Genomic DNA, 10,841 nt, shown 5'->3' with positions numbered 1-10,841 from the left:
AAACAGACGAAAGATGTTTTCACAACCTTTCACGTATGCAGATCTGGCTTTTATTAAGACATGGTGTGAATATGTGCTGTAATCGCCCTTATAAACTGCTCATTAATGCCAACGCTGCAGTAACCTGAAGCTAAATAAATGTCATGTATCTAAGCTGGGAAACGCACGGCTGCCTCTGAGACAAAAACGGGCCGCTTAAATTATTTTTACTGCGCCTCCGACTGCTGAAATTAAAGTGGTCAAATGACTTGTACCCGAGTCTATCGAGAGACTTCAGAGGACATTAAAATGCTGCGAGGAGGAGGAGGAGGAGGAGGAGGAGGAGGCCATAAAAAGCCGTGTGGTTTTATCGGTGCCCATAAACAGGCTGCAGGACGGGGGATACGGGAGACAAAGCAGATCTCGCCTGGTCACAGCCGATTCTTTCACCCCTGAACATAAAAGCTGGTCCCGAGTCGCTGCACACGAATCAGGGAGGAAGAAGATTTACAGGCTTCGAGTTCATATTCTAACTCGGCAGAAGAAGCAGGAAGTGTTGAACACGAGCGTCTTCCTCAGTCCTGTTTCTGCTGCTGTGTTTCAGCAGCTTGGAGGAGTCTAGAGCTCAAACAGGAGCTGGTTTAAACATGAGAAATAGGAATAATATTCTAATATGAATATGAATATCAACTCCAGGACACTGTCTTCGTTTCTACAGTATGTAGGTAATGCTGACGTATTTTCGGTCGCCAGCAGAGTTTTTGTTTTTGGCTCTGTGGTGAAAGCTTTAAAACATTCAGACCTTTAAAATCAAAACGGTAACAGCTCTATTTTACAGGCTCTTCGTTTTCTGTTCATTTCCTCTTGGGTTCGTCGATTAACGGGAAACTGGCACAAAGTTCTGAGGCGGTGGTTTGGGTGAATTTTTAACGGCTGCTGACTGTGAGAAGAATTTTCTTTAAACATAAAATGCTCAGAAATCATGAAACTCTCCATTTTCTCTGAGCGCTCCGAGTCCTCGATGAAGATCACGTGAGATGATCAAAAGCTCCGGTGGGAAACGTCTCCTCAGCTGCTTTGTCTGAGGTCACCGATGAACTCTGAGTGTGTTTGAGTGTCGGTGAGAATCTCCTTCCTCCCGAAATGCAGATTTTGTCACGTAAAGAAGGAAACGTTTAGATTTTTAGTTTTGTTTCCACAGAGCTGAAAATCAATCAGGCCTGATGGTTCGGAGGGTGTGTTCCTCTCGTTGTGTGCTTATTTTTTTACTGCTGACAAGTAAATCCTCCTCGGCTCAGGAGGAGAAGCCTCTCGGCTCAGCGCAGCGATTCCAAGGCCAATTAGGTAGCCAGTAAAATAAAAGCTTTATTGACAGCAGCTCTCCCTGACGGTCGGCCTCTCCTCGCCTCGCCTCGCCTCCTGCGGCTCTCCTCCCTGTGGCCTGAGCGTCTCGCAGACGTGTTCCCAGCACCGCAGGCTGCAGTCTGGATCTGACAGACGCAGGTGGGTCACCGCCGTGCAGCATCCGTGGATTAAAGCGCCGCATCCTCGCGCTCTCCCAGGATGCTCCGCTCCTGTTTTATTCATGGCTGTTTGCCACGTTTATTTGTATCCCCCTCTGCTTCCACTGAACGACTCAGCACCTTCAGCCTATTCATCATTTAACGCAGGCGCCGTGCGGACCTCCGTAATTGACTTTCAAAACAGGGACAATAAATCTCACCTCCTCCACAAACAATGCACTTCAGAGATTAAAGACATTAGCATGCAGCAGTGGGAAGAACAGCAAACTAACAATGAAACAGACAGAATACAAAAAAATAAAAACCGCTTCACAAGAGAAACACATGCTTTCAAAAGCTGAACGCCATGATGGAAAGAAGGAAGAGAAACACGTCAAAAGCAGGAAAGACAGAAGAGAAAGAAAGAGCTTCTCTGTTGGAGGTTTTGTTTTAATCTCGTCGTGTTTATCACTCTTTCCTGTTTCCTCTCATCTATTATCTGATTTACAAAGAGCTCCGTCACTCAAGAAACAGATCTGCCATCACGACAGGTCATTATATTCTGGCTCATCACGCAGACACACCCCGACTCGTAAACCAACCGCTCGCCGCGTCTTTAAAAGGCTGATTTAAGTGAAGATGCTGCAGAGCTGCGAGGAAGAGCTGAGGCCTGTCTTCCTGTTTCCAGTCTGCAGCTGTTCACACAGCCTGAAGACGACGGACTGGACTTCACTGGACTCCTGTGACTCGCAGCTCGGTCCATGGGAAATTTATTTTGCTTGTGGGACTGGATTATTACCTTGTTTTGGGAATTTCTCTGAGGTGAAAAGACTGAATTTAAAGGATTTCTGTGAGGAAACGTTTTCCCTGTTTTTGTTTTTTTGGTCTACATTTAGATTAATGCTTCAAATTACACTCAGAGATACGAGCTGCGTTTTGTTGTTTGTCAGCCTACACTTCATGTTTGGGTATTTGTGTTCTGGAGGTTTCATAATTAATGCAATAATTCTGAATTTCCTTCTGGGGATCAATAAAGATTGATGTGTTTTTTATCCAATAACAGCCCTGTTTATCAGACTCTCTTGCTGAATGTGGTCAAATTCACAATATTTTCCTCCTGAGATGAAAGAAAATAGAGTTTTCCAAAATGGAAACACTTGAGTTGAACCACAGGACGTCAAAATCATCTCAGCTACGAAACATTTCTCGTCTAATTTCATTTTTGGGCTGGTGGAGGCTAAAGCTAATTAGTTATAATAACAGAGAAAAAGGCCAGAATTCAACTAACTGTTCATCTGCCTGCACGTCACAGGGCTGATATTCATCTATCTGCTGTGTGTGACCTTATAATCAGCAGTGTGTGTGTGTGTGTGCGTGTGTGTGTGTGTGTGTGATGGGGTTACATTGACAGAGTAAATTGCAGAGCGCCCGTGCTGCCACAGTTCATTAAGATGCTCGTTATGACACCCTAATTGGCATGCAGCCCCAGCATCGCGCACAGTGAGGGAGTCCGACCGACGCACTGCACCGCAAAACACCGCAATGCTCCAAAGCAGGTTGTCGGCGTGTACGCGTGTGTGTGTGCGTGTGTGTGTTTTGACTCCAAAAACGAGATTCGACGATTAGTTCAGATCAGGACTGAAGGACAGAATGAAACCGAAGCCCGACAGGAAGAGAGAAGCAGCCAGAGGATGTTCTGCCAGCTCACAACTCCACATTTCCACATGGGTGACACATGTCATCTGCAGCACACACACACACACACACACACACACACACACGGTCAGCACAGGGATCCATCCTGTTCAGGTTCACAGCGACGCCACAGAAGGACCAAATGAAGAACAGAGGGAACAATAGAAACGAGTTGACTGGGTCTGTTTCCTGTTTCCGTCACACACGTGAAGGAGCTCTGCGACGCCTTCAAGAGGCAGAACAGCTTCTTCAGTGCCGCTTCACACAGAAAGTCCTTTCTCAAATTCAGCCTTCAAGACTTTCTCAAAGCAAGACGAAACCCTGCCGGTGGTTCGAGAGGATCGGCACATTGAGCCAGGACGGAATGAAGCAGGTGGAAATCCTTAAACAAGTTAAAACCTGCGCAGTTCATCAGCAGAGATGGCCGACTGCGGCTCAACGTCAGCCATCTTCTGGAGCAGCTTTGGCTCAGCGTGAACTCCAGTCTGGACCAGCGTTTGCACCTGGAGCGTCAGGTGTTCTGCTGGTCGCTCAGGCTGGTTTGTTGCATAAGTTTATCCAAACCGTCTTTTTTATTTAATTTTAAAATTTAAGTCAATCTTTAAATAAATGTTTGTCAAAAATGAAACATTTTTAGTTAAAAGAGGAAATGATTCTCTATATTCTCATTCTTTGGTGGGTCTGCATCAAATGTCTAAAATACATTTTCTATTCAGTTTCAGGCATCAAGGTGACCGAAGCACTGACAAAGACAGGAAAAGTCCACTGACAGAGACAAAGACAAAACAGACCTCTGCAGCTCAACACTCACACACACTCTGTCACACACACACACACACACACACACACACACACACACACACAAACACACACACACACACTGAAAGCCATTAAACTCAAACCGAAGAGCGAAGACTGGAGCTAAATATAAATCTCCAAATGAGGCCGTTTAGCCCGGTGAGCTTGTTAGGCCGACGCTGTGATCATCGATCCCCTGAACTCATCGCACAGCGGCGAGCTCCGAGCTGATCACAGGCTGTCAACGCTAACACACACCTTGCTGAACACACACACACTTCCAGCTCATCGTTACACAGGCGCTGTGCGAGGCTGGCGTTTACAATTACTGCTCAGAGATGAGCCGTCTCGAGGGGAGCTCTGCGGCAAACACTCAGCGAGGGACTTTTGTCCACAGCAGCCCTTCATCGCCTCGTCTTTAGGGAATACAACTGGACAACATGTCCTCTCTCACCAGCAGCAGCTCCTCTGAAGACCCTCAAACTGCGCAATTAAAAAGTGAGATTGCTAATGATGACCGCTGTTTGATATGTTTGTGTTTGTCATGTGAGAAATGAGACGGCCCACCTGAAGGTAACGGTCCAGGTGCATCTCATGAATCATCCACATGTGATCAGTCTGAGGGGAAGACTGATATCTGATAGATCTTTCCTGTTTTTAATTGTAAACTTCACTTTTTTTTTTGCAGTCACTTCTTCTCTGGTGGTCTTGAGTTCACTGTTAAGCCGCTGCAGGACGCTGTGTTGATATGACAGTTTTACCTGACCAAGCTCTTCCAATCAAACTCTCTGGGCAGAGCAAACCAACGCTGTCTGGCCTCCTGGTTTACTGAAGTTCATCCCTCATTTACACAGAAGAGGACCAGAGAGTCGCGAGCTGCCTGCCTGATCTGCAGATAAAAGACGCGAGCTGCCTTATCACAGCAGAGCAGCGCTGCATGCGATTAGCCCGTTAGATTCAGCATGAACTCTGATTACCTGAACATTTGTCCTGTGTACCTGTAGGTAGATAGTAACGAGGAGACCATCAGCGCGTCATTAGCTCACTGTCATTAATGCTTCGTGGAAGCAGCGAGCGCCTGCCCTCAGGGAAGGGTAAGGCCTCACGTTGGGAGATGTAGGAGGGTGTTCACAGTCGCACAGTGTCAGATAGTGTTACACATTGATTAATGCTACGAGCCCTGTTAGAGCTATTGCTGTACATATCACACCTGATTACATTTGCACGGCAACTGGGAGCCAGATGAATCGTTCAGGACAACAAGCGGAGGAAGAGGAGGAGAAGAAAGGCGGTGGAGGTAAAGGAAAGAGAAGGAATGAGGCACAGAGAAAACGATGCTCAACTTCAGGCGAGAACCACTGAGATATTTTCCAACTCTGTCCTCTCCAAACACAACCATTCACAAGTAAAACAACTGTCACTCACACAGTGAATGTGAGTGAATGTCATGCATTTTATTTGGTTTTCAGCTCCATAAATCAGGTTCAAAACATCTCTTAGTGTGCTGATAAGCTCAGCTGAATCATAGTGGGGCTGCGTCAAAACCTGAACAACTCAGTGCTAGTTGGTTCTGCAAAGGTTCTTCACTGCTTAAAGCCAACGAATGCAGAGGAACGTGCTGCTTCTGCTGACCTGAGACCACCAGAACACCACGACACTGAAATGAAAAACATCTGGCTCATTAACTGCTGCACTAATTCACCGTTAGTCTCTAACTTTTTCAGTCTGCCGTTCGGTGCTGGGTGTGATGCTCTGTCAGAGCTTGTTTGCTTCTATGCTGCAGGCCTGCATGGTCAAATGGAGCCCACTCACTGACTCACAGGATTACGTATGACCTCATCTGGATTGGCCAGTGACCCCTGATCAATCCTGTTCCCAGAAGAATGTAAAACCCTCCGAATTGTTCAAAGCAGAGTGCTGAAACACAGCAGGGCGTGCCTGAGTGTCAGCAGTGATGGAGGCTGCTGATCAGTTAGCTTCCCTCCGCACAGGCCTCCCTGAGCCGCCGCCGCTGCTGCTGCTGCTGCTGCTGCTGCTGCTGCTGCTGCTGCTGCTGGTGATTTGTGACTGCAGGGATGTGGCATGTCAAGCCGATAGTGCTCCAGCCAATCAATTATTCAGAACAAATGCAGCCGTGTGTGGCTGCAGGATGCTGGAAAGATGGAAGGATGGATGGATGGAAGGAGGAGGGGAGGCAGCGACGAGAGGCTCGGCCAGCACACATGCTATAACTAAGAGCATCAGCACAGCGAGCAGGGACATATGGAAATGAGAGCAATATTTACCCGAGCCGAGAGCGGTATGGATGTTATTTATATAAGACGGACCAAGCCCACTCCCATAAAACAGACGGGCAGCCAGACAATTAAAGAGAGCAGAGAGGCGGCAGAGGAAGGAGAGGAGAGAGCGTTACTCTGCGCCTGACCTATTTAGCAAATGAAGAGCCATAAACGCAGCAGATCTGAACTCACTGTGCAGCAGACAGCCAGGCCTGAAACACAGCTAACCGCCCCGACCCTGTAAAAACGCTAATCAAAGCCTGCAGGCTTCGGAATAGTTTTTTAAGTGGGGCGGCCTGTTTCGCAATGCTTTTTACATTTTGGGCTCAAGTCCCTTTTGTCCTCGTCACCGCCTGTTTTTGCTCAGTCCTAAATAAATCAACAAAAATCCAGCTGCGAGGAACAGATAAACACAGCTCACACGCTAGTGTGAAGAACGCACTCAGTCAAACTGCAGTCGACACCACGAGATACTGTAAGAGACACTAAATATAAGCACGCATTCAGTCTTAAAGTGGCAAAGAAGTCCACATATAGAGTGAAGAGAGCCACTGGATCACACCGGGAGTCAGCGTCTCAGTCCTGAGAGGAGCAGAGTGGATGAGGAATACCGTTTGATCATTGATCTGCTGATGCATGAACTGTGGCAGCAGCGGATCGGGAGGTCCACACACACCTAACGACCCCTCGGCCACAATCGTTAAGACTTCAGAGAAGTCTTTCAAAGGTGTTTAAAGGATCATTATCAATTATCAAGACGCTGACCTTGTTTTGACCATCATTTCTATCAGTGGAGTCGATATTGTACTCATCAAGTTAAATGCAGAGATCGAGGAACATGACGTCACTAGAATGATGATCTGATGGGTCGTAATTCCACGTCATGGAATTGAGCGACAGTCCAATCCATGCATGCACAATCAGCAGCAAGTCCTCACAAGCTGACAGCTGAGCATCGTCCAAAGTGCTGTGGACTCCTCACAGACTGGATACCTGCTTTAACTTTGACCTTCACTGATTTGAGCACATACACAGTTCATGACATTTCAACCTGGAGCTCGATCTCAGAGGTCACCTGAGGAACACGACGTCATTCGAACTGATGGATAAAACAACCAAAGCTACCAAAATAAGACTCAGGATCCAACAAACAGGATTCATCCTCTAAGGCCAAAGTGTCCAGTCAATCAGGATGGACGTCCTCAGCGAGGGGCTTTGATCCCGGATCAGTTCATCTAAATGTTTAGTAACATGAACCTTTTCTCTCGACCTGGAATCAAACCAAGAAACTGCACTTCCTGTCAGACAGTTTCTTCAATCTCCCGCCGAATGAGAGCACTGAGCCCGGCCCTGATTGGCCACAGACAGACACACATCTTTAGGGCTGGACTTTTCATTTCAAGCTTTTTGTAAATCTTCAGCCAGAACTGAAATTCATGTAACACAGCGACCTTGAACTCACATCAAACCAGGAACAACATGTACGACTTGAACTGAAGCCAAAGAGTGTTCACGATCACATGTGACGCTGCTGTGCAAACAACACCAACATGTCTGATAGCAACTGAACCAGACACTTGATACCAACACACACACAGCAAACACACACGCTCACATACAGAAAACTGTCTGAGCAGAGCAGCTCGCACCAACTCAGACTGAAGTCCAACATCAGGTTTTAGAGCCAAATCTGACAGATGTGATGTTTTTGTTGCATTAATGTGGATTTCATGATGAGTTCTGCCCTTAAAATCTACCACAAAGATCAGAACAGAGAACCCAAACATTCATGATGTGTTCGCTCCCGTTGAGGCGACACTCACCTGAAGCAGCAGCTGCTCCAGGAGGCTGAACCCCTGCGGCGGTCTGCGCCCCCCCGGGGGTCGGCGGTACAGGTCTGGGCCAGGATTTAGCCGCAGGAGGGCCGACTCTCATCACCCCGACGTACTCCACAAAAGTCCCTGGAAAGTCTCCCTTCTCCTTGGTCCTCTCGTTGGTGCCGTGCAGCCAGCCTTTGGGGCTCCGCTCGTCCCCGTCCTGGTAGTCCAGTCCTGGTACGGCCATCAGCGACGCCTTGGAGACGGTGAGCAGGTCACCCGGCTGGAGGCTGATGTCATCACCACGCTCCCGCTTATACTCAAAGAGCGCCCGGTACTGGAAACTGTCAGATGCCATGTCAACAGGAGTTCATTGGTCGGTTCTAAAGCCAAAAATACAGATGTTGCCTGAGATTCGCTGCGTTAACAGTGAAAACAACGGTTTGAAAAATACCAAACAGAAAGTGTTTGTTAAAAATCCCTGAGGTGAAACTGGAACTCAACCCAAACCTGGGAAACCTGGAACGGTGCCTGAGATTTGCTGTGTCGTGCTGACTTTGATGACACAGCGGAAATGATAAAAATCTGATCCCTGAGGTGGAACTCGACACCTGTTTTAGACCTACAACACCCTGAAGAGCAGGTCCGAACGTCTTAATCCAAAATTAGAAATCCTCTAAGTGCAATGAAACCGAATCGAACAGTCGGCTGCTCTTTGCTTTAATGCTGCAGATTTGGTTAAACATCCATGCAGTTCTTCAAAAATCCACAGTACGAATCCAACCGCTGGTCCCAGCTCTCCCGTCTGAGGCCTGCAGGCTTTTGTGATCCAACCGGACAGACGAAGCAGCCACCACACTGTGCCTGAGATGGCAGGAGAACAAGAGGAGGAGGTGGGTGGAGGGAGGCTGGAAAACCGGAGGATGGCACAGTTTTGTAGGATGGGGCGACCTCCAGACGATGCCCCAAAGCTTCTGCGGGTCCTTCGATGTTAATGAGGAAGTGTGCAGAGCCTATACTGAGTCTATTGTCCAGTCACACACACACTTCTACACACTCACACACATACACACACACCTGAGGAAATCCACTGCAGTGCAGAATTTGGCTTCTCATTCAGCGCGTCCTTGTGTGCACTCTTCTGGATGAAACGCTGCTGCTTCGCCTCTCTTGTCTGTGCAGCTTCCTGACGCAGACAGACGCTCCTGCAAACTTCAAGTGAAGTCACAACGTTAACATCTCACACTTCTAATCAGTTTTTAAGCTTATATGCAACAACATGCTGAGGTATTCCAGGCCTGAAAGTCTTTCTGCCTGTCACAGATTAAATTAGGGCAGAGCCTGATCAAAGCATCAGTAGAAGTCAATGAAAACGACCAAAATTGGAGACTGTTTGGATGGAAACGCAGTGGAAATGACCCTCAGCACTCTGCCCTGCAGGCTGACAGGAAGACGCTGAGACTATCACTGACAACAAGCGTGACTTGGCGAATATGAACTTCAGTCAGACAGCGTGCCAGACTAAAGTCGCCCTGCGCCAGTCTGCCCCGCTGTCTGCTGCGCGCAAACACGCCGCAAACTCACCGCTCAAACCGGCCGGACGAGCCCGTGTCCTCCAGCGCTTCGACACTAGCCGAACCCCGCAGTGCGAGCCCAGACATCCGCGGAGCCCTTCAGGACAGACGGATGGCGTGGCTGGTCCAGCAGACAGGCAGCCTGCTCGGTGCTGTAGAGAGCGGCAGTGCTGATGTCAGTAAACCCCTCCTCCCTCCTCCTCCTCCTCCTCCTGTCTGCAAATTATGCCAGGCAGCGGCGGGGACGGGACGGGTCGGTGCGGCGCACCGCCGCTGCGGCTGCAGTAAACACCGCCTGAGCCGGTGATGATGCTCTGAGTTTCTGCTGCGTCTGTGATTCCATCTTTGAATGTGAGCTGGTGTTACTGTGTTACAGGCAGGAGGATGGGTGCAGTGTTGGATGTTCGGAAGGTGCAGAGAGGTGATGAATTATGTAACAAGTCTGTGACCTGGAAAAGAGTCCCTGCATGTGTCTCTGAGCGCTCGGGTCGCATGTTCGGACTTCAATTAATAGATCGAATGAAAGTAGAGGGTGGATGTACGGTGTCGAAGAGGTGGATGATGGGTAAACAGTGCTGTCTTGGCTGCAGTCTGATGCGCACATGTGACGCAGCAGCAGACAGCGGCAGACTGCTGCGTCATCAGGTGCGCACAGCTCCAGTTTGGAGCTGCAGAGAGCATCCAGGTAGTGTGAGGACACAATGTCTCGATGGCTGAAAGAGGGAGAGCTGGACTATCTGATACCAATGTGACATTTTTAGACTCAAGGATTACATTTCTAATGCAGCACCTTTGAAATGAGGCAACACTGGGCTTTATTATGAGACTTTATTTGCCTTTTTGTGGACTTTGGGCTGAGATCTTTCAGTCTTTCTAGTCTTTCAGTTTTCTTTTGTTTTCTTGTTTATTCTGAGTCCATAAGCTCAAATCAAAGTGATGATGATGATGTTGAGGATTATGAATATATCTGCCAAGAGACATGATCTCTCATCGTAGTGATGCCCATTATTGATTTTATTTCATTCATGTGTTGATTTTTTCCTCTTTCTTTATTTATTATGCATCATGACATTTTTAATAATATATTTTTTTAAATAATAAATAAATAATGATATTTTAAATTTGTCAAGAAGGGGCTTAAATGCAGACCATGCACAGACAGCATCCCAGGCTTCTGTTACATGGTGCTGACAGCAG

At 47.8% G+C, this 10,841-nt stretch overlaps 1 protein-coding gene across 2 annotated transcripts in view; it reads right to left on the bottom strand.

Moving 5' to 3' along the window:
- pik3r3b (phosphoinositide-3-kinase, regulatory subunit 3b (gamma)) overlaps nt 1–9,802 on the bottom strand; it is a 172,256-nt gene extending 162,454 nt beyond the window's left edge. The window contains exons 1-3 of one of the 2 annotated variants that reach the window (XM_076726769.1): nt 9,655–9,802; nt 9,148–9,282; nt 8,077–8,453 (exon numbers count right to left, since the gene is read on the bottom strand). In XM_076726769.1, coding sequence (XP_076582884.1) covers nt 8,077–8,428 — 352 coding nt within the window. In that variant the 5' untranslated portion in view covers nt 8,429–8,453; nt 9,148–9,282; nt 9,655–9,802. Of the gene's footprint in view, nt 1–8,076; nt 9,283–9,654 lie in introns of both variants that reach the window. The other variant, XM_076726768.1, reaches the window with a different exon arrangement.
- Between the last annotated feature and the right edge of the window lie 1,039 nt (nt 9,803–10,841).

Source organism: Chaetodon auriga, chromosome 3, assembly GCF_051107435.1.
Source record: "Chaetodon auriga isolate fChaAug3 chromosome 3, fChaAug3.hap1, whole genome shotgun sequence".
NCBI classification, from domain to species: domain Eukaryota; kingdom Metazoa; phylum Chordata; class Actinopteri; order Chaetodontiformes; family Chaetodontidae; genus Chaetodon; species Chaetodon auriga.
This window is presented reverse-complemented; position numbering and strand designations above follow the sequence as displayed.